This window comes from Salvia hispanica, chromosome 3 (assembly GCF_023119035.1).
Source record: "Salvia hispanica cultivar TCC Black 2014 chromosome 3, UniMelb_Shisp_WGS_1.0, whole genome shotgun sequence".
Taxonomy (NCBI): domain Eukaryota; kingdom Viridiplantae; phylum Streptophyta; class Magnoliopsida; order Lamiales; family Lamiaceae; genus Salvia; species Salvia hispanica.
Genome location: NC_062967.1, coordinates 25,746,015 through 25,769,022, shown reverse-complemented (window position 1 = coordinate 25,769,022; position 23,008 = coordinate 25,746,015). Strand labels below are relative to the sequence as shown.

Sequence of the window (23,008 nt, the reverse complement as noted above, 5' to 3'; positions counted from 1 at the left end):
CATTACCAGAAAACCATAGACGAGCTCTCATCTCTCCTCAAAAACTCCGACGCAAAGAAGAATTTCTACATCAACCAATCAGAGGAGGCCACCTCCCGCATCGCCGAGCTCGAGTCCGCCCTGCAGAGCTCGGCCCAGCAGCTGCAGACAGAATGCTCGGCGAAAAGAGCAAGAGAGCAAGAGAAGGAGGCGCAAGTAGAGATAGCCCTCCTCAAATTCCAGCTCCACAAGGGGCGGTCGCGGCTGGCCGCGGCCGAGGCTGCTGAAGCGCGGGCGCAGAGCGAGAAGACCGCTCTGTACAACGCGCTTCAGCAGCTGGGAGTGGAGGCCGAGGAGGCGAAGAGAGAGAATAAGATGTTGAAGGAAGCTGTTATAGTGGCTGAGCCTCAGCAGAACAAGGAGATGGGGAGTGGAGAGATGGAGGGTGTGAAGAGGGAGTTGGAGGCGGCGGTGGCGAAGATGGGGGAGATGAGGATGCGGTTGGAGCAGGCGACGAGCAGGGCGGAGGCGGCGGAGAAGGCGAGGGCGGGCCTGGAGGAGCAGAACAGGAGGAGGAGGGAGCACAAGGAGAGGCGGAAGGCGGCATACGCGGCGCTGCGGCTGGAGACGGTGGCGAGGGAGTTTGTGGAAGGTGGTGAGGATGAAGGTGTTGAGAATGGGAAGATCTATCAGCCTCTTGGTAAAGTTCTTAATATGAAATTTTGAGGAGAAACAACGTTGAGCATTGGTTAATTTAGATGTTGCAGTGTGAAACCCGATTTTAAGGCGCACCAGATAAATAAACCTCTTTAATTTGTAAGAATACTATAGTTTTTAATATAGACGAATCAATGAGATGATAATGAAAAGTGATACTAATACAAAATAGCCGCATTAAAATTTTACGTGAAAAACTCTCGTTAACGCCAAGAGAATAAAAACCATTGGATCCAGTGGTTTACCAAATACACTATTATCAAGAAGTTTGCAATGGTATCATGTCCTTGACAACCCAACGAAGGCACAATCGGACGATGTTTGAACCTATTGTCATGACAGAAAAACTGCACAGTGCAGAAAACTTGGCACTCTTTTCTTCTCTCTTCTTTCCTTCACTTATTTTGTATATTGCTCGATCAGTTTGGATCAGAGTTACGTAGGACTAATTTCTTTTGTTATTATGGAATATATATCAATTATAATCGACAAAAAAACGATGTTCATTTTTTCATTTCTTTAATATGGGAGAGATGAAGTCAAATTCTTCTTTATTTCTTTCTAGATCTCATGTAATATATAGTATTATAATCGATATAAAACAATGTTCATTTTTTTTATTTCTTCAATAAGGGAGAGAAGTAGTCAAATTCTTCTTTATTTCTGTCTAAATCTTACCCTCAAATTGAGTACCAGAATTTATAAAACTTATCCTTTATTAATTTTCATTTTGATCTTTGTACTCCATATCTTTCATATTCGTGCATGTATATGAGTTTCAATTTGGATTAAGTTTGTGAACATTTTATATCTTCATTTGATAATTTAGGCTAAAGAGTTGCATAAATAGTTTAGACTCTTATCAATAAACTTTAAGTCTAATGAACTAGTTTAACTCTGTAGTATAACTCTGTAACTGATGGATAATTTAAACTAATATCAATGCGTTGGGAACAAATCCAAATTTCATGATTTTTCAAATTGATTTTCGTTTTAAGTTGGGAAATTGGTCCATATGGCTGAAGTTTAGAATTTTTATGGTAATTTTCCCAAAATAAAAATATCTAACTTTCGTTAGTTAGTATGTTGACTGAATAATCTCTTGGAAATCGCCTAAAAATTCTATTGAGAATTGAAGGTTGGTTATCTGTAAAAAGAATATATTCAAACCCGTGGGAATATAATTAATGTAGCTTTCTTCCCTTTGAGCCAAAACGATTAATTTCGACTTTGATTTTTTCCTTCTAGAAAGTGACTCCACTGTTCTTTTCTCTAATAACCAAATGCCAAAAAAATCACTTTAAAATTAATTAAAGGAAGAAAAATGATGCAATTTACATTTTCCTCATCTTTTCTTTCTACTTTGGTATGCTTTTCAGATGACACCATGTCACAGTCAAGGACTTTTTCTAATTCGAAGATTTTTTTTCTGTAATTATATAGTTGCAGTATTCTTATAATTTGCAAAAATGGTCTTCCTTTTGAAATATTGAAGAAATAAAATATTGAGTGCAGAGTGGATGGGATAATAATTAATTTGTTTTCTCTCCTTTATGTCATTATTCATATAGCCTTCTTATTTCATGATATAACTCACGGGTCGCGTTAGGATAATACTAGTTTACAGTAATAACTAATAACTTTCAATTCTGTATATAAAATTATCTAACACAAAGATATAATATATTGAGATTGTATAAATCGGGTTCTCGTGTTAAAAAAGGGTCAGGAAAAATACAAATAACAATCTTAATGAAGTAGTACTACTAAATTACTTACATATGTTACAAAAATCCAATTCATAAAATGGTACTATCATTATCGATAAATTGATTAAACAAAATAAGACATTTAGTTTGGCGAATGGTACTATCATTATCGGGTTTTTTGATCGAATAAGCCATTTATTATTGTTCTATATATTGTTATTTACGTGTCTCATATTTTTCATATTCAAACTAATTTTGAAAAAAGTTTATTTATTTTATTATTGTCCCGTAGAAACTAAATTTCTTATAAATATGGCATTATCAAACTTGTACATAATCTGATAATCTTATGTTTATAGTTAGATTCATGACTCGAAATGTATAAAATCATTCATATCGCTATGCAAAATACAATAAATAATTTATACTCCTATTATATACACTAATATACTATCGTCGTAAATTGTAATCCTAAGATCATGTCTTCGTTTTGTTTTTTTTACTATTACTATCATGTTTATCATTGTTTGACTCGAGCATTTATCTATATTTACGAGAGAGATGGTTTGATAAACAATAGTAATTACTCTTTTTCATGAAAATCATGAGTCGCGATCAAAGTATTTTATTCGTTTTGATCTTCAATTTCGTATAGTAGTTTTGAAGAATTATTATAAAAATTAATTACATGTCACATTTCATTTCTCCTTCATGTAGGTGTCAGATAAGGTCGTTTGAAGAAATTATATATTTAAAATTAAAATGAAAGAAAAAAATCTAAGATCGAACTAGGATTTCTTATGCTCCACGTGAAATAAGTAAGACAAATAGTGGTGTGCGGATATACACCATTAAAAAATTAATTAGTATCTATCTTTTATCATCTTGATTTGTCCCTTAAAATTAGTGGTACTTATATTTTTCGTTTCTTTTCTTTCCAAGAAATCAATCTTCATTCCCCACTAACTATACTTTAATAATTTTTTATTTTTATACGTTACAAATTTTGCATTAAAATCTATGTCGTTTTTAAATTCTTTATTTTTATGAAGACAGAGGAATTTTATACTACCATTATATATATGTAACATCCGTATTTTTTTAACTATAAATTCTCCCACATATGTTTAGAAGTAAAATTTTAATTTATTAAATTTTATTTTTATGAACTACTATCATATTCCTTTTTCTTTTGTATTTCATGAATACGGTATATCTGAATGTTTTTATTTATATTTGAAGACTCTAAAATCAAATTATTGGGATGAGAGTGAGACTAAAAGCCAAAGAAAGTTGTAATTAGTTCGTATAGTTAGTCACGGCTATATATTCAAATATTATAAGTGTAAGTGGTTAACTAACTTCGCACGTGTATTAAGTTGCTGACCCAAACTATATCATATCCATTTAAACATAGTTTATCGCTTTATCTATTTCATCATCAATTTTTGACCGCCTAAGGTTTGATTAATTATATCAGTGGGCCCCCTTCAAACCTAACTTTGGTTAATTATTTCTCTATATTAAATAACCATAGTTAATTATGTCGGGTCTAAGTTGGAAAAAAAAATAAAAAATTACTCCATGTATATACCAACTTTGGTTATAGATCCATCAGAATAATTAATAGTAGTACATTTTCTTCATTCTCTTTTTCCTAACAAGTTCTTTTTTCTTAAAATAAATAAGAGAATAACGTTAGTTGGTTTCTGAACTGTTAGGAATAATTTAACTAAATTAATTTCTCTAAAATCGGGCGTGCAATTAATGTATGTATTAAAATATTCGAATAACAAGATAGCGGATATTTAAGTCGTGCGATGAACTACTCCCTCCGTTTTTTAAAAATAGAAAGATTTAAAATGGTACGATTTTCAATGTATAATTTAGTAAAATAAGAGAAAGAGAAAGAATAAAATTGGCTAATTATTTCTCAAGCAATCATATATGTCCGGCAAGCTTACGTTTATTCAATTTTTTAGGTCAACATAATCTAAATATATATATATATATATAAAAAAATCCAATTTCATGTGTGAAAAATTGCCAACTTTATTAACAAACGAAAAAAACAACTGTAGTAGTTAGACGTAGTATTTTCTATGATTTATTTGTCTTTTCTGATAATATTTTTTTACCACCACCAGCCTGCTTATTAATTTATTTAATTTGCTCAAAATCTTTTACACCTTATTTCTGAATAGTTTTCTAGAGGGTGCTCGTGTGATTGTGATTTATTAGTAATTTATGAGCAATTTCAAGGGTTTACTTAAATTCATTTTTTAATTTCTAACATACGTATGTAGGAGGCGTGTTCCAATTAATTATATATACTAGTATAAGTTTTTGAATGATAACATTTTATATATTGAGGGTGAGTTGGTGACTGAGTTTGGTTTCATTGGCTTCGTTGGGACCAACTCGATCTCGCCCTTTTCATTAAATAAGTCGTCACTCGTGGCTTTGTTTATTATTCTTTCCGTCCACGATTTAAAATTTCAATTTGAATTAGTGCAAATATTAGAGATGTGCCGAAATTTGAGTCGGTGTAGATATATTTCAAGAGATGTCTTTTACTCTCACGTACTACTCTATCCGTCCCAAGATAGTTGTGTTTGTCTAAAGTCAGTTGAGTCATTTCATTTTTTTGGTAAAAACTTTATTCTCTCTTCATCTCTCTTATTTTATTTTCACTCTTACATTCCTCTCTTTACTTTTAACTTTTAAGAAATTAATTTTTTAAATCTCGTGTTCAAAAGAAATGCATCAATTACCTTGAGACAAAGGAAGTAGTAATTACTACTACTATACAACTTAATGGTTTTAGAGGTGTAACTACCAAGCTTTTCTTATACACTCTAATCAAATCAAAGTTGCTAATCACAAAAATCATAACAATTAAAGTGAATGAGAAATTAATAGGAAATTGCATGTGGTCAAATAAAGCAACTAATTAATTGTAGCTAAGTTAGGGATCAAGCTATAAATATGCGTGACTTTGCTTACATGTTGATCCCATACTTTTAAATGAAATTTTACTCACGTGCGATATTATTTATGTATGAAAACTCAATTAGTTTAGCATGTTCAAAACCCAACAACCTTTTCCTTTCCTTTTATTTTGTCTCTCTTTTTTGGGAGGACATAAATTTTACGTATTTGGTAGGTACTACTTTATATTAGAGTTCAAGCAAAATTATATAAGTGTTTACTTGTACTAATCATTTGCAGTTGTCGCCTACAATGTGGAGTATCTTAATTTATTTATAGGTATTGTTAGTACTCAAAACATGCCATATTATAGTTATTTGGTAACCACTCAAACTCAACTATTCAGGCTACTTATAGCAAAATTATGCAAGAGTCAATAAGAGATTAATTGGTAGATAGGTTGATAGTTAATAATGATTAAAAGATAGACTCTTCTCACAAGAACTTGAAGCATGATTCGAAATATCTAAATACATCCACCAATTGGGCTGTGGATTAAAGGACGGAGTCCAACTAGAATTTGCTTTAAGTCTAGGTTAATGGGAAGGAAAAAGTCAGAAATCTTGCCAACTACTACTAAGGTCTAAGGTGATTTGCTATTTTCTTCGCTTGTTTGCTTTTGTTACAATTATAGGGTAAATCTTTGTGTCGTCTTATGATTTCGATGAGTTTGGTTTTGATTGGCTCTTGTAATGGTTTAGTGCGAGACTGCGAGAGGATAATTATCTTTGTTCTTTCTTTTATCTTTTGGTTTTTCTTTTTGATTGCTGAAACTTTAATTGTGTATGGTTCACCGGCCTCACAGTTGGCTTTTTATTCTAATCGAAATATAACTTATAAGCCAATTCAGAAGACACATAATTCGGTGACTTGTGGTATAAGGCTCGATCACCGATATACTGATTCCGATTGAATCGATGGAATCACAATTCCAAGTCCAATAAACTGAATAGACGATTGTGATTTATGATTTAATTTAATCATACTATCCCTAACTAAAACTGGAATATCCAAGATAAAGAAAAGAAAATAAAAGAAGAAAATAGGAGTGCGTTTGGATTGAGACATAACCGGTAAGAACATAGAAAAATCTGGTCAACTAAAGCGGCCGGCTTTGCCCTCACTTTCCCACACAAGAAAACTAAACACAAACTAGAGACAACAATTAAATTCAGTATTCAACCATCATTAAATATACCTTTCATTCAAAATCTTCTTAAATAAAACAAAAGCATAGTGTGATTCACATCAATATAGTATTACTTCAACACTAAACATTTGACCGGGAAAAACAAAACCCCAATTAAATTTCTTCGAAATTCCACATTTTAAAATCAGTTTTATTCTTCAAGAATATGTTGAAATCCCAACAACCGTTTTCTGACAATTAGCTCAGAATCCCAAACAAATCTAACTGATCATGTCAGAAGACGAATCCGATCACCTCCTCCGCGCCGCCGCCGCCTCTCTCCTCTTCTTCCTCCTCTTCACAGGTACATCTCACTGCCCCAAATTTTAATTCACCAAATTAAATTCTGCAAAATGTGATTATTAATTGGAGAGTTTTGAGAGTTTGGAAGATGATTGATTGTCGGAGTTGACCGCATTTATTACACCAAACACCGAAACCAATCATTTTAATTTTGTCGGAAAATCAAAACAGGAGAGCTCGTGATTGGCCAATCATCATCGCTAGAGACAGACAGAGAAACCCTTCTCCAGCTTCAGACATTCCTCAAATCCCAAAACCCCGTCGCCGAAAACCGCGGCAGATACACAAAATGGAACGACTCCGGCGACGGCTCCCCGTGCGCGTGGCCGGGGATCACGTGCGGCAACTCCACAAACCGCGTCACAGAAATCGACCTCTCCGGCTGCAACGTGGCCGGAGAGCTCTTCGCGAACTTCTCCGCCTTCACCGAGCTCTCTCGCCTAGACCTTTCATCGAACACCATCGGCGGCATGATCCCCGACGACCTCGGCCGCTGCCGGAGCCTCAAATTTCTCAATTTATCGCACAATATCATCTACGGCGAGGTGAATCTCACCGGCCTCGACAATCTGGAGATTCTCGATCTGTCACAGAACAGAATTCAGGCGGCTATCCACCTCACCGTACCGGAAAATTGCACGAGCTTATTCGTAGCGAATATCTCTACCAATAACTTCACCGGAGAAGTAGGAGACATCTTTGTGAATTGCCGGAATTTGAAATTTCTCGATCTCAGCTCGAATCAATTGGAGGGAGCCATATGGTCTGCATTTGATCGGATGGAGGAAGTCTCGTTGTCACAAAACCGATTCTCCGGCGAAGTTTCCGCCTCGATTTTTTCCCCAAATTGCAGCTTGAGATCGTTGGATTTGTCGGAGAATAACTTCACCGGAGAATTTCCATCACAAATTTCCAATTGTAAGGATTTGGAGATGCTGACTTTGTGGGGGAACACTTTCACTGGGCTAATCCCTAAGGAGATTGGGTTTTTGCCTAAAATTAGGGCATTATATTTGGGGGGAAACAATTTTTCAAGAGAAATACCAGAAAGTTTAGTTGGTTTAAGCAATTTGAAATTCCTTGATTTGAGCAGAAACAACTTCGGAGGCGAAATTCAGGAGATTTTCGGCCGATTGAAGCAGGTCAAATTTCTTCTCCTTCATAAGAATTCATATGTAGGTGGAATTCATTCCTCCGGTGTTCTTCAGCTTCCAAACATTGTTAGATTGGATTTAAGCTACAATAACTTCTCCGGCCAGTTGCCGGTGGAGATTTCGCAGATGGCGAGCTTGAAATACCTAATTCTGGCCTACAACGGCTTCACCGGCGGCATACCTTCCGAATATGGAAACCTCTCTGGAATTCAAGCACTTGATCTTTCCTTCAATAGCCTCAATGGATCCATACCTAACACATTCGGCAACCTTAGATCGCTGATGTGGCTGATGCTCGCTAACAACTCGTTTTCCGGCGAGATCCCGCCGGAGATTGGGAACTGCAGCAGCTTGCTGTGGTTGAATTTGGCTAACAACAAGTTTTCCGGGGCGTTGCCAGCGGAATTAACGAGAATCGGGAGAGATGTCACGCCGACGTTCATGCTGAATCGACGCGAGAGCGACGAGATGCCGGCTGGATCGGGCGAGTGCACCGCGATGAAGAGGTGGATTCCGGCGGATTATCCGCCTTTCAGCTTTGTCTATGATCTTCTCACGAGGAAGAAGTGTAGGATTTTGTGGGATAGGATTCTCAAAGGGTACGGTCTGTTTTCGGTGTGCTCCCCGGGAACGAACGTTCGGACGATGCAGATTTCCGGCTATGTCCAGCTCGGTGGAAATGAGTTTTCCGGCGAAATTCCGGCGGAGATTGGGGAGATGTTGAATTTCAGTATGTTGCACTTTGGGATGAACCGGTTCAGCGGTGAGCTGCCTTCGGAGTTGGAGAGGATGCCGTTGGTGGTGCTGAATGTCACGCGGAATGCCTTCTCTGGCGAGATACCGCCAGAGATAGGCAACCTCAAGTGCTTGCAGAATCTCGATTTGTCGTGCAATAACTTCTCCGGTCAGTTTCCGGGTAGTTTGGACAACTTGAGTGATCTGACCAAGTTCAACATTTCTTACAATCCCTACATATCCGGCTCTGTTCCTGCGATCGGACAGCTGGCGACATTTGATAAGTGGTCGTTTCTCGGGGACCCCCTCCTCCGGCTGCCACCATTCATCAGCAACGAGACGAATGGGGCGGCCCCCGGGAGGAGTAAGGGCGGGAGGAAGGATGAGCCAAGGGGAATAAATGTGTTTTTAGTGGTTTTGGCATTGATTCTTGCTGTCTTAGTTTGTGGGATATTGACACTTATAGTGTGCTTGCTCGTCAAGAAGATCCCTAACGAGTCGAGAGGATATCTGTTGGAGGAGTCGAAAGGCGTGTCGGGCTCAAGCTCGTCTTCGCCATGGAGGTCGGACACGATCAAGGTCATTCGTTTGGACAAAACGGCCTTCACGCATTCAGATATCTTGAGGGCTACTAGGAGCTTCTCGGATGAGAGGATTATCGGCCGGGGAGGCTCTGGCACGGTTTACCGAGGCGTGCTGCCTGACGGTAGGGAGGTGGCGGTGAAGAAGCTGCAGTCGGAAGGTGTGGAGGGAGAGAGGGAGTTCAGAGCTGAGATGGAGATGTTGAGTGGTAATGGACTCGGTTGGCCTCATCCGAACCTAGTCACGCTCTACGGTTGGTGTCTGAACGGGTCGGAGAAGCTGCTCGTGTACGAGTACATGGAAGGGGGTAGCCTGGAGGATCACATCACTGACCGGATCGGCCTAAACTGGCGGAGGCGTCTCGAGGTCGCCATAGACGTGGCGCGGGCGCTCATGTTCCTGCACCACGAGTGCTACCCGAGCATCGTGCACCGGGACGTGAAGGCCAGCAACGTGCTTCTCGACAAGAATGGAAAGGCCCGGGTGACCGACTTTGGGCTGGCACGGGTGGTGGACGCGGGTGGCAGCCACGTCAGCACCATGGTGGCGGGGACCGTGGGGTATGTTGCGCCCGAGTACGGGCAAACGTGGCAGGCGACCACGAAAGGGGACGTGTATAGCTACGGTGTGCTGGTGATGGAGCTGGCCACTGGGCGGCGGGCGGTGGATGGTGGCGAGGAGTGTCTGGTCGAGTGGGCCAAGCGGGTGATGGGGGACGGCCAGAGACGACCGGGTGTGCCACTGCCCGTGGCTCTGCTCGTATCTGGTCTAGTCGATGGAGCGGACAAGATGGGGGAGTTGCTTCGGATCGGGCTGTGGTGCACGGCGGAGACGCCCCATGTTAGGCCTAACATGAAGGAGGTGTTGGCTATGTTGTTTAGAATTTCTTGCACATTGAAGAATTTTGCACATGCTTCTAATTTCAATTGATCTTACATCAATGTATATAGTCTTTCTTTGTTACAATCATTCTTTCTGTAATTATCACACACTGTTAGAGGGGGTAAAGATTAACCATTTTTGTTTGATGGAATCAGATTCTATCCTTCTTGCGGTTAAGGTTAGGATAGTTTTGTGAATTGGAAGTGAATAAAGATGGATTTTTTAAGCAAATGTGTCCTATATTCTCATAGGCATTGAAGAAATATGACTCCATACAGCTTGCACCATAGCAATTAGCAACTAAAAAGCTTGGCCTAATAATGCAAAGCTTAACCTAAAATCACAAGCCATGGCCACAGCAATAAAGCTGGAATCTCAATATAATTCTAAACGTTCTCTATCAATTACTCCACTTTTGAAACAGCCTTGTCCTCAAGTCTGGAGTTGAAATTGACCACGGATAGTTTTCCGATCCGCCCAAAAAAATTGTTGCTCTGACCGGTGGGGGGTCATAATCATGTTTGCAAAACGAGACAATTTGCAGAGCCAATGATACCCAAAAGATCAAGGAACTTTGATAATTTTTAAGCAACATAGGTCAATAAATCCATCTGTGCTGAGCTCCACCATGATCCTAAAAGAAGCTGGAGGTTACCTGTGTAATATTATGACAGCGAAGAAATCCTTCGTCAGTGGACACAATTCCGACCACCGCCGTAGTGAATTCTTGTTGGGGCAGGGGATGCTGTTGGAGGGGAAGCATCAACATTCCTTGTGGGGGCAGGGGCTGGTGTTGCAAGGGGAATAGCAACCCTAACAACTGCAGGTTCTGGGGTTGGAGGGGGGAGATATGCCGTGTTCACATCTGGCGGAGCCTCTGCATTGGGGATTCCGATGGTGCCAGAATCTCTGCATTCAACCCAAAATGTAATCATAAATGTTTCACCGAATCATTATTTTTCATGCACAGACAGTCAAGAAAAAACAGCTCAGGTTAATGTTTTACAACATTTGCTGTTGTGAGGCTGTATAATGAGCTTATGATCAAGGAGTTTACTCCACTTCTGTACACCTTCATCACAATTAGGTAGGATCGTTATCAATAACTAACGTTGAGCACACAACGTTGCCATGTACCTGCACAAGCTCAAGTGGCCCATTTCTAATAAGAATCATTCTCCTGAAGCAACACGACATTGAATTGCTCCATCCTAATACAAAGAAATAATGTTAGGGAAGAAATTAATCAAACTTAGCCCAACTTGGATAATTTAAGGACAATACTGAGAAAATGAGAACCCTCACATGCTGCAGATAGAGCACACTACCAATAATCCCCACAGGAACAAGACCCGTCCCTGAAGTGGTGGAAACGATTGATATCTCTAACAAAGATCTCTCTCGACACTATCTTAGAGATGTACTTGAACGATGTATGGCAATCCAAACAGATGCGAAGGTTCTTCTTCACCCTAATAGGAGCTCCGTGCGGGGTGGCTATCAGCCCAAAAGCCACAGCAAGCTTTTCACTGTGGTACGAGAGGAGAATCTCCTTTTCTTTACTTTCAACACGATGGAGGTCTGTGTCCAACAAAGGAACATAACCAGCTTTGGCCATTAGATGCCCCAGCTCCTCAAGTTTCAAATATATCTCTTCACTTCTAGGATGGCTTCTGTCTCCAACAATAAATGTGTGTATCTTATCTTTCACCTCCATCCAGCTCATCCCGGGTTCCTTCTTCACTTTCCTGTCTTTCATTAATCTGCGCACCTTAACAACGTCCTCCCATAATCCTGCTGAGGCATAAATATTAGCCAGGATAGTATGTGTACTCGATTTTTCTGGTTCAAGAGTATAGAGCATCTCAGCAGCATGTTGTCCTAGCTCTACATCCTTATGAATTCTGGCGGCTCCAAGAAGTGTCCCCCATATGGCGCCATTAGTTTCAAACGGCATGCTATTAACGAGGTCCTTTGCTTCATCCAACTTACCAGCTCGGCCAAGGACATCAATCATGCAAGCATAGTGCTCCTGCGTTCGTTCTATGCCAAATCGCTCCTTCATAGTGTCAAAATACCGTTGAGCTTCATCAACTAGACCAGCATGATTACAGGCAGAGAGGACACTGACTAATGTTACGTGATTGGGAGTTGTACCATCTTTCAACATGTCATTGAACAAATCGAGGGCCTCTTTACCCAGGCCGTGTTGTGCTAGTCCACCAATCATCGCGGACCAGGAGACAACACTTCTCTCCGGAACCTCAGAGAAAGCGCAACCAGCGTCCTCGATACTTCCACATTTGGCATACATGTTGACAAGGGAGTTCCCAGCAAAGATATCTGAGCTAAACCCCATTTTCAAGACATGGACATGAATTTGCTTCCCCTGCTCATAAGCTGATAAATTTGCACAGGCATTGAGAAGAGAACTGAAAACGAAAGAATCTGGCTTGATATCCATTTCTGATAGCTTCAAATAGAGCTTCAAAGCTTCTTCACCTTGCCCCCGTTGAGCATATGCCGTCATTATTGATGTAAAAGATGGTAGATCCACATTGGGACATTCTTTAAAAACTCTAGCTGCATCATTAACCTGACTACATTTCCCATATGAGTCAACAAGGCTGTTTGTAATGAAATTATCAGCTTCGTAACCAGACTTCATAATAAGCGTGTGAACTTGCTTGCACATGCTAGTAGCCTGCAAGTCAGCAATAGCATTAAGCACTGCTAGTAAAGTAGCATGGTTAAATTCCATAAATTCCTTATGCATCTCGTGAAATAGAGTAAGAGCTTCCCTGATCTCCCCATTCTGTGAGAGTCCAGAGATCAATGCATTTATTGCAACCAATTCCTTTTCCGGCATCAAATGATAAACAGTTAAAGCATACTTCATCAAACGACACTTACTATACATGTCAATGAGGCCAACACTCACAAAGCGATCTGTCATCGTCTCCAGCTTTATCAATTTGGCATGAAACTGTTTACCCAATTCCTTCACACCTAATGCTGCACAAGCTTTAAGAGCACTAGATATGGTGAACATATTAGGGTTCACCCCAGAGCTTTTCATCCGATCTAACAATTCCAAAGCCCAAACATGATGTTCGTGAGACACACAACCAGCAATAAGAGCATTCCAAGAAACAATATCAGGTTCTGGCACATTACCAAAAACAGCTATCGCACCTCCTAGATCTCCTCCTTTTGCATACATGTCTACTAGTGCATTCGATGAGAACGGATCACTCTCGTACCCCAGCTTTATCAAATAGCCATGAATCTTCTTCCCTTGACCAATATCTCCTAAACCCGTGGCAGCATTTAATATAGTTGACAAACTATACTCATCGGGCCTAGTTCCACCCACAACCATCTCCTGAAACAATCCCATTGCTTTCCCGAAAAGATCACTTTGAGTATAACATGTCAACAAAGCATTCCAAGAAACCACGTTTCTATCCGGGATGTCCTCAAACAACCTCCTGGAATCTACAATACTACCACATTTCGCATACATAAGCACTAAAGTATTTGCCACAAAAACATCTGACTCAAATCCAGCAACTACTACAATTCCATGAACCTGCTTCCCAAGCACAAAATCGCTCGTGTTTGCACAAGCCTTGAGCACGCTGGGGAAGGTGAACTCATTCCCCTTAACGCCCAAGGCCTGCATTTCGTGGAAGGCCAAAGTAGCCTTTGCACCAAGGCCATTCTGTGCATACCCAGATATCAGAGAGGACCAAGAAACCAAATCCGGTTCAGGACTTTCATCAAGCAGTTTGCGGGCATGGGAAAAAGCTCTGGACTTGGAATAAAAATTTATCAAATGGTTACGATGATTAGGATCATGGGATAATCCATGCTTAACTAGCTGGGCATGGATTTGGAGGCCCTCATTTACGGACTTGGTTTGCCTGAGCAATGGCAAGAACTTTGAGTAGGATATGGGAGATGATTGAAGAACCATAAACTCCAGCTGCCTGAACAAAAGAAACATGCTAATTTTTCAAGAATGGAAAATACACACAATAGCTTTCTTCACTAACTTCAAAGTAAAATGCTGGTAATTTTAAGAATCAGGTAATGATTGCTTTCTAGTTATTAATATCAACAAACAACAATTCAAAAAATAAGGAAGTTGTTGGAAGGTGGAGGACAGAAGTCTATAACGAGCAGGAAGTGCACAACAAATGTGGCAATTGAAAGTCAAATGAATCAAAGAAATTACCGTAGGTTTTGAAATTTCAGAGAAATGCTGAATCAACAATAATATTAGCACATAATCGCAACAACAAGCATACTATTATTATAATATCTATCCTTCAGAGACTAATTACATGCCAAATCCGAACCAATAAAACAAAAAAATCCATCAAATCAAGAGAATTGGGTGAGATTCTTCAAACTAGGAATTATATTCTTTCATCGACCCGTAATTTAGAGCTCTGCGAGATGGAATAAGCAAGGTGAATCAATTTCTTACCTTGGAATTTTGCTAGAATTGAATTTGGTGGATAAAGCTCAAAGCTTTGAAATCTCGGATTCCGTGGATAGTGAAGGAGAAGGAATGAATGAGGGCACACCGCAGCAGTCGATGACGGACGACATTTTCCGGTGGTATGAAGGAGAAGCGAGAGATAGAGAGGTGCTGTGACTGTGAAAGCTGTTACTCTGTTATTTGGTTTTAAATAATTAGGAATATTAGTTGGCCTTTCCCAATAAATTTTGTTTCTTCTACTAGTATTTCTTCAATTCAACAAATCTATATGACCAAATTTTGTAGCTTTTGTGTTCCGTTTGCAAGATTGTATACAAGATTCAATTTGTAGTGTTGGTTCAAGAAATTTAATCCCATAATTCAATCTTGGAAATTTAATCCCACAATTTAATCTTGGATAATCATGAGATAATTAGTAATAGCTGGTTCCCTTATGACTAAAATAATCTCCAACTCAATCCTAGATTATATCTTGATACTACTATTTTGTCTCAGAAGCCTAACATCATTTAAATGATTAGTAGTACTAGTACTTGGTTCTGTACCAAAATTAATTTAAGCTTTTAAAAATGCTAATTGAACTCCCCAAATTTCTTTTAATTTAATTTTTTTCGAAAAACAATTCTTACTCAACATTTTAATAAGTTCTAATTTACAGATTTATGGGTCGTTACGAATATTGCGGTATATAAAATATATTCTTTCATTTAACTGTACATAATAAAAGGGCATTTTGGAAATAATAACAAGAATGAAGTTATGGAGTATATTATTAAACAAAATTAGAAAAATGAAAAGAATTTATTTATTTTTTGCAATAATTAGGGGAATTGGAAGTGAAAAGATTTTTGAAAATAATGTGTCATAATGGATGTTTTTAATAAAATTTGGAGAGTGAAACTATGTTTATACATATAAAAAAGAAATGCAAACTATATTTTTAAACCATTCAAGCTATTTTTTATAGATATCCTTATTTTCTTGCTATTATAAATATATAATACCAAAAAATTAGTTAAATAAATGTAAAATATATGTTGTAGGGTTAATAGCCAAAAAAATCCATCAACTAGGGTTTAGGGTTTAGCGGCGTATGTATTAAAAAAAAGCCATTTTTTTTTTTTGGTTTGTAAAAAACACAAATATTACCCCTCACAAAAGCCCAGAGAGGAAAAAACTGGAGCAGCGAACACAATTAAACAAATGATTTTACCAATAACCAAATTTGGAAAGCTATCTCAATTCACCACAACTCAACTACTTAACTAAATGCTGCAGAAAAAGGCTTTATACTGTTCCATATCTAAAATCTAACACCAATCCCCCAATCCCAAACTTATCATGTACATTTTTTCAGATCCCATAATCCAAGATAAAGAACCATCATCAATCATCCCTTGTTTATGTCTTGATTCCAAATGCCGGCCACCGGAGGTGATGAACTCTGAACTCTCATCCTATACACCTCCTCAAATCCAGGAGGAATGAGATCATGAGATTCTACTTTAACAATCGGTGATGGAATCTTGGCGACCGGAGCAACTGTTTGGCAGGGGACAACTGACTCTGGCCAAGCCAAAGAAGCTGTAGGTTTTTTATTGACAGGAACATCTATTTTTCCCAAGTTGATGCCACCGATCATGTCGATTTCCATGTCAACCTCTCCACCGTCGTGCACCTGACCCTGGTCGTGATTCACCCCATCTGTCATGTCAATTTCAATGTCCACCTCTCCACTGCCATGCACCTGACCCTGGTCGTGATTCACCCCATCCGATGGTTGCACCGTCGGCTCAAGAACTCTATCCTCTGAGCATGTTGTGGCATTTAGTTTAAGATGGCGGAATACTCCCCATAGGAAGTGCTTTCCCTGCCAACCTGGAACATGAATGTTTCTTGTGAAAAGTCAGGAGAGAACAAATTAACCAAACAAGACTGAGATATTCCCTTACTTCAAATCAAGGAAATGAAAATGTTCATATAATAAAGGGTCCATCACATCATTAATTAATTGCAGAATTGGCATTGAATCCTTTACAATCTGAGAGAATGTAACCAAGGATTCTAATACCACATCTCAATTTCAAGATTGGTGATATGACAACTAACAGTTTTACAGCTGAAGTTGCATAACTAACTCCTTATGACATGATATAGCATAAGTTAGATGCTCGTCAATTAATGGTCCGTAAAAATATAATGACTTCACACATGAGAAATAATGGCCTCACTTTGACAATTGGCATGCAGCAGTTTGGAGCTGAAAACCAACAGCTCAACATCTGCAATCTGTTTCCTCAATGCATAGTTTGTTGAAATTATTTGATCTGCCAGGAAGATATTACCCTCCTCCGAGCTGTCAATAAGTGAGGTGATCAGTAAGTTAATATCAAGAATCGAGAGCAGCAGTTGAAAGTCAAAAAAATTAACAACTCTAGATCTAGCCCACCTCTCTCCAGCTCCAGGAAAGAAATATAAACCAATGTCATTTCGATCTGGAATATAGTCATTGAATAAGTTGTTCAAAATTGGTTTGGAAGGAACCAATTCAAAATGAAGCACTTGAGGCATTTTCTTGGAGATATCAAAGATCTTTTTATAAACTTGAAAAGGAGGATAAGCTCGAACAAGATGGTTTATTTCTTTCTGTGCATTATCGTCCAGGATCCTGAAGCTTCCCCTGATAACCCAGTAAGATAAAAAAGATTATGAAAAATATAGAAAATGAATAAGTAGAGAAAATACAAAAATATTGAAATTTACTTCCACGAAGCTTCCAAAGCAGGGACCCTTGAGTCTTTCTCTGAATCAAGCAAATAAATTTCACTCGTATTCTCAGCACCAGAAGTGCTCCGATCAATAGCATTATCATGACCATCACCACCTGCAAAATAAATTCTTTCAAGTATTAAACATCACCCAAACATGATTCAGTTTTTATATAGTCATAACCAAACGTAAACAATTAATACCCCAAGTATAGCATAGTTCCATGTTAAAAAGAGCAGACACTAAATGGTTGTGCAGTTATCTCTCCATTGCTCGTATTTCATATTTTGGTTTAATTGCCAAAAATTACACAAGTTTTGCCCAAATTTGCACTTTTCACATAAATGATCGCTCCTAATTGTTGCAATTACAACATCCCAAAAAATATTCAACAAAAGTTCTCCAATGTATACCTTAAAATGATGTCGTTTTACCAATGAATTTGACATAATTTTAGTATGGAAAATTCGGGGATGCAATAAGTCCAATGTTTTAAAAGCAGTGTAAAATTGCAGATTTGAGTGAACGATGTGTCAGTTCCAACTCTTAACCCTATCAATTATGCACAGGTCATGTTCTGTTATCTTCAATATCATATACATCTTCATAATGTTATCCACAAAGATTAGCATTTTGGGGGACTTATTTCTCTTTGCTATCAGGTAAACAATGTAAACATAAAACATGCACCATGCATTGCATGGTAAGGATGATATCATCGCATTAAGATTTTGCATTGTTCATGTCTTGTAACTGGTGGAAAAACTAAAACCTGGTGGCATATGCATGAATAACTTTGAGAACTACAAGTAAATTCATCGTTATTACTTTATCTTGCACTAAAATCTAACTGCCTATTTTTATTTTCCAAAGTTACAGGCTCGATCATAAGTTTCACTTCTTTACACCAGATTTTCACCTGCTATCTAATATTCAAGGACAAGCTACAACAACTTTCAGTTAATATATTTTGAAAGAGTGAATTTCTTGCAACCAACCGTATGTGAATATGAAGAAAAAGTACTTTACATTGATATGTAAAGAGTGTTAAAGCAAAATCCCACATATTCTTACTAATATGAAATGCAGCAGTATGGCAGTTGTATTTGTAAAACAGAAATCATGAAGCAAATGGGTGAAATGCTGCTCTTACCTGAGATGGCACCTGGAGAGGTATTTTCTGATGGTAAAGATGACTGCTTCACTGCTCTTGTTGTCACGGGGTTACTAGGCTGTTCCTTCACCAAGTTTGTGTCTTTCAGGGCTTCAGAAGGTGGGAGACTGCTCGGTGATCTAAACCCTGCTGATGAAATGATGGAACCATCTTGAATATTGCGTACCAATCATATGTTTTAGAACCAATTCTGTAACTCATTGCATTATACAGGTGACACAATTTATTCACACGAATGCACTTTCACCAAAAAAAAAATGAAACATGAAGGAAATTCTAGCTGCAGGAAACCTAGTGATACTATGATCCCTAAACCTGCAACAGTCCGCAGTTATTTTCATGTGATATACGCCGTTGTCATATCTAGGGTAACAAAAAGAATCAGTATTGCCTTAATCAGTTAATCCAATTGTCAGTGGAGCCAGAATGAAACAGACCATCGAGCATTCATGAAACAGACCATCCACAAGCATTCATGAAAATCAATAAAAACTTGTTAGTTTGCACAAATCAGTTACTTCAGAAACAGTATGATTATTTGTACAAATTATCTTACTTCATAAACATATGATTATTTTTTCAACTGTAACATGCAGTAAAAAAGTGAAATCAACCTGTTTCAACAAGCAGTACAACAACCATCCACAACATCAACTTCCACCCAAGCTTTTTCAGAAAACAGCATGAGCTAGTATATCTAGAAAAGAAGGCAGTTCAATCTTTGCTTCTCATGCAATATAAGTTAGTCTGCCTATGACTACTGACCTGTGAGGTTTGGCTTTCTATGGATATCCACATTGGCAGGTCGTCGAGGCTTCAGTGACCGAAAAGGTCCCGGAGTGATATTTTGGAGAGATGAGAAATCTATAAATCTAGGCTTGATTGTTGAATCAAATTTATACTTCACACTATTGCGGCGAGGGGTTCTTTTGTGGAAAGCATTATAAGGTAGCTTCTGTCCTAATGGGAGCTTGATAGCTTCTTCGACAGTGAGGTATTTAGTCTTCCCAGTTGCAACAATTTTTTCCCAGTCACCCACACCCACCCTTGATTCATTTGGTAACTTTCTACTCTCTGCAGGCAGCTCACCACTTCTATGTACTACTGATGAATTATGCACTCCTGACATGCATTCTTCACAACGCCAGTCGTTGACGTGCTCCTCAAGAAAAAATTTCATGCAATACCTGATATCAGGTCCACTTTAGTGAAAACTATTTACAGAACTCAAAAAAGAAAACATGATTTGATATCAAGTACGGTAGGTACACAGAAACATGCAAACAATGCCTGATTATTTTTAGCATTGAGTATCTCCCTTAAACTTCTGCTTCCATTCTCACTTCCAAAAAAACAAGACATAACACAGGAAAATTCATAAACAGATAAACTTAGTGAGCAACAGGGAGAGAATCTTACATATGCTCAGTGTTTCTTTTACATATGCTGCAAGTTATTAATGCGTCAGCAACCCCAATATTACCACAAATATCACAGCACTCCTGAAAATGAGAAAGCACACATAATATGCCTTATAAATATGACTTTCATTCAATTACAACAGGTTTCTAATTCCTAATATCATACAAGAAATAAGACATAAAACTGGAAAAACACTACCAAGGGAAACATTTAAGTAGAAGAGAAACATAAATGGGAAAATGTGAAAACTGATGCCATATTACTACAGGACATGTGGGTTTTGTAGCAAATATTAGAACGTCATGAAAGAAAGGGGAAAAATATCTAGAGTTTAACAGGGTTAGCCGAAAACACAAGTGAAAAAGTAAAGCCCTGAACTTAAGAATAAGATATTTAAGATATTAGAATCAACTTTAGATTCTATTTCTATATGTACAGATATTAACATTAACATTATAACAAAAGAGGAGGGTGGAATTCCGTACAGTCGTAAATGACCACACAGAGTACAAATCTGTATGTATGATAATAGAACTGCGATCAGCGAGTCAGAGACACTGAAATGCATATGCCATCAAGTGATCAAATCAGAGCATTTAAACTTTCATGGAATCATGTTCTGACTATTATCATTCAGTAACAAGAATTTATCCATTTTTCGAGACATATGCAGCAACATAAAGAGATGACAACAATTGCACTCATCATATAATTATTAATCACAAGTTACTGTATGGCCATATTGATTCGATTGGACAAAGATTAACCAAATGCTTGGAAGTTCAGTCAAGATAAAATATAGTACTAGTATTAACACACACTTCCGGTTTTCTACACTGAAAATTTAAATGCCTTAATTGGATTAAATTTAAAAATAACTTACTTCACTCATGGGTTGGTCTGTTTGAAAATTCAATTATATAGTGTAGCATTTGAAGGAAATATCGAAAATAAAGCCTCAGGTGGCCTCATATTCAAGCAGCAACGACGAGATCATTATAAAATAATAAAAACAATTTTTTTTATATTTAAAAGGTCAGAGAGAGAGAAACAATAATGTATTTTTATAAACAAATCAATGTTCGAAATTCCTGAAGATGGCGAAAACAAAGGGGATAAAAAATTCATGATTCATCCTAAATCAGTACGTAAATCTCTAACGGATCATCTATTTGCACAAATTTCACCACCAAAATTCTCAAAAAAGCAGCATTCTCAAGCACATTCCTCCATAAATTCAAGGAAAATAGTAGCAACTGCAACTGTAACTGTAAAAAAAAAATCAATATTTTAACCGATGCATGGGTCACAATTTTGGGTAGAGATGCCTCCAATGCATATAATAAATCACACAATACACAATTAAAAATTGAAGAAAGCGCAATAGCGTGGTTGTAGGTAGGGTTTCCTCACCATGTGGTGGGCCTAAAATGTTGGAAAGTGTTGTTGAGAGAGTAACTCTTTTCCTCCAACTCTAGTCGAAAATCGCCTCTTCCTTTTCCTCCAACTCTAGTTTAAAATGTGTTAGTGTGTGTGTGTGTGAGAGAGAGAGAGAGGAGCAGGTGGGGTGGTTGTGGTGACAGAGTTCGTGAGAAACAGGGGAGACTTGATTTGGAAGAAGAAGAAGTCGAATCTTTTTTTTACCAGTTTTGGTAAGTTACATTTATTGGGCAGAAAAATCAGAAAAAATATGATAAAAAAATTAGCTTAAAATCCTGAAATTTAAATTTGTTTGCATTTATTCTATAATAAATAAAAATCGATTGCTTCCTTGTGATATTGCTGATGTTTTTTTGATTAAACAGTACTATTGTTTTCACTTTCATGATAAATTGTTTGTTAATACAGTTTTATCGACAGAAAGTAGTTATAAAATAATAATAGTACTAATTGTTACAAATCCAATTTCAATATTTTTCCGCCTAGTTTTCTAGGGTGATGCTAAACAACCACATTATGGTCAACCACACAAGGTATATTAGTAAATTATAGTATTAATTATATATTAAAATATTAATAATGGATAGTGGACAAAATAAAATGACGTTATTAACCTTCAGCCAAATTTTTTATTTTATTTAAAGAATCCCCCTCTTTTCACTATCCAAATTTGAATTTGAAATTCTGCATTAATTAATTTTTGTAGTTTCAATGAAAGTGAAAATTTACACTAAATCTTTATTATAAACACTACTATTATAATTGCTTTCACTCCATAAAATAGAGCATAACTACCGTTAATTCACTTGACGTTTCATAAAATATATAATTGCATAACGTATTGTACAATATTCATATCATTAATATCAATACTATTAAAATAATGTGCAATACTTTACCAAAAAAAATAAAAATAATGTGCAATAATAAAATAAATAGAGTATTCATATTCATGTTACTGCGTTAATATTTTATATTTTTGAAACCTAAATCGTGACAATTTGCACATTCTATCACTATAACATACTCATTAAAATGTTATGTGATTGTACAATGCAAATTTAACTTATTCTCTTAAATTTCTATGTTAAATAGTACTATTGTTTACCGTTAAATCAAAGTGACAATATAAGTTAGTAGTAATTCTTACTGATATTCGTTATTTGTATTTATTAGTTGAATTAGGCAATATTTTAATCTCAAGTACATTAAAATGTTATTTAATTAAATCGCTTATTGATCTATCTAATTTGCTATATCAAATCCCAATCAAGGCTAATATATACCATAGTATTTCTCTTACAAATTAAATAGATGGATTACAATAATTCACTAATTCTATTTAGTTTGCAACATTAGATCTCAAGTCTCAATCATGTTAACAAATTATACTCCTATGATCAAATACTAATGTCATAGGATATCTTTAATAGACAAAATAGTACGATGAGA

At 37.3% G+C, this 23,008-nt stretch overlaps 3 protein-coding genes across 10 annotated transcripts; 1 reads left to right on the top strand and 2 right to left on the bottom strand.

Annotated features, from left to right (window-relative positions):
* Positions 1-6,700: 6,700 nt before the first annotated feature.
* LOC125213150 (probable LRR receptor-like serine/threonine-protein kinase At1g74360) lies at positions 6,701-10,472 on the top strand. Its single transcript, XM_048113526.1, has 2 exons — positions 6,701-6,889; positions 7,060-10,472. The coding sequence occupies exons 1-2, from the start codon at positions 6,817-6,819 to the stop codon at positions 10,287-10,289; spliced, it is 3,303 nt and encodes a 1,100-aa protein (XP_047969483.1). The 5' UTR covers positions 6,701-6,816; the 3' UTR covers positions 10,290-10,472.
* Positions 10,446-14,923, bottom strand: LOC125213151 (pentatricopeptide repeat-containing protein At5g04780, mitochondrial-like). 4 transcript variants are annotated; one of them, XR_007174876.1, is made up of 4 exons: positions 14,737-14,923; positions 11,547-14,233; positions 11,251-11,452; positions 10,446-11,150 (listed from the first exon to the last, which is right to left on the bottom strand). XR_007174876.1 is itself a non-coding variant. In XM_048113528.1 (4 exons), exons 2-3 carry the CDS (start codon positions 14,218-14,220, stop codon positions 11,566-11,568), a joined length of 2,562 nt encoding a protein of 853 aa, XP_047969485.1. In that variant the 5' UTR covers positions 14,221-14,233; positions 14,737-14,923; the 3' UTR covers positions 10,446-11,452; positions 11,547-11,565. The 4 variants fall into 4 exon arrangements, 2 of the variants coding, with proteins under 2 accessions (XP_047969485.1, XP_047969484.1); XR_007174875.1 differs by having other exon boundaries at positions 11,379-11,452; XM_048113528.1 differs by having other exon boundaries at positions 10,446-11,452; positions 11,547-13,325; positions 13,419-14,233.
* A 1,023-nt stretch (positions 14,924-15,946) lies between these two features.
* On the bottom strand, positions 15,947-21,760 carry LOC125215817. Of its 5 annotated transcripts, XM_048117383.1 has the most exons (9): positions 21,000-21,180; positions 20,602-20,673; positions 20,114-20,196; positions 19,460-19,881; positions 18,674-18,823; positions 17,515-17,635; positions 17,201-17,431; positions 16,983-17,107; positions 15,947-16,629 (listed from the first exon to the last, which is right to left on the bottom strand). In XM_048117383.1, coding segments are annotated over exons 3-9 (1,539 nt in total). In that variant the 5' UTR covers positions 20,116-20,196; positions 20,602-20,673; positions 21,000-21,180; the 3' UTR covers positions 15,947-16,141. The 5 variants fall into 5 exon arrangements, with proteins under 5 accessions (XP_047973340.1, XP_047973338.1, XP_047973339.1 ...); XM_048117381.1 differs by lacking the exons at positions 20,602-20,673; positions 21,000-21,180 and adding an exon at positions 21,530-21,760; XM_048117382.1 differs by lacking the exon at positions 20,602-20,673 and having other exon boundaries at positions 17,521-17,635; positions 21,000-21,184.
* Positions 21,761-23,008: the final 1,248 nt, after the last annotated feature.

What these genes read in the sequence shown, in the direction of transcription:
- LOC125213150 (XM_048113526.1), top strand. Translation starts at nt 6,817, where the DNA reads ATGTCAGAAGACGAATCCGATCACCTCCTCCGCGCCGCCGCCGCCTCT. An exon ending in CTTCTTCCTCCTCTTCACAG is followed by an intron (nt 6,890 to 7,059) that starts GTACATCTCACT and finishes AAATCAAAACAG; the next exon opens with GAGAGCTCGTGATTGGCCAA.
- LOC125213151 (XM_048113527.1), bottom strand. Translation starts at nt 14,220, where the DNA reads ATGGTTCTTCAATCATCTCCCATATCCTACTCAAAGTTCTTGCCATTG.
- LOC125215817 (XM_048117379.1), bottom strand. An exon ending in CTCTCCAGGTGCCATCTCAG is followed by an intron (nt 17,636 to 18,673) that starts GTAAGAGCAGCA and finishes TTTATTTTGCAG; the next exon opens with GTGGTGATGGTCATGATAAT. An exon ending in TTTCCTGGAGCTGGAGAGAG is followed by an intron (nt 17,108 to 17,200) that starts GTGGGCTAGATC and finishes ACTTATTGACAG; the next exon opens with CTCGGAGGAGGGTAATATCT.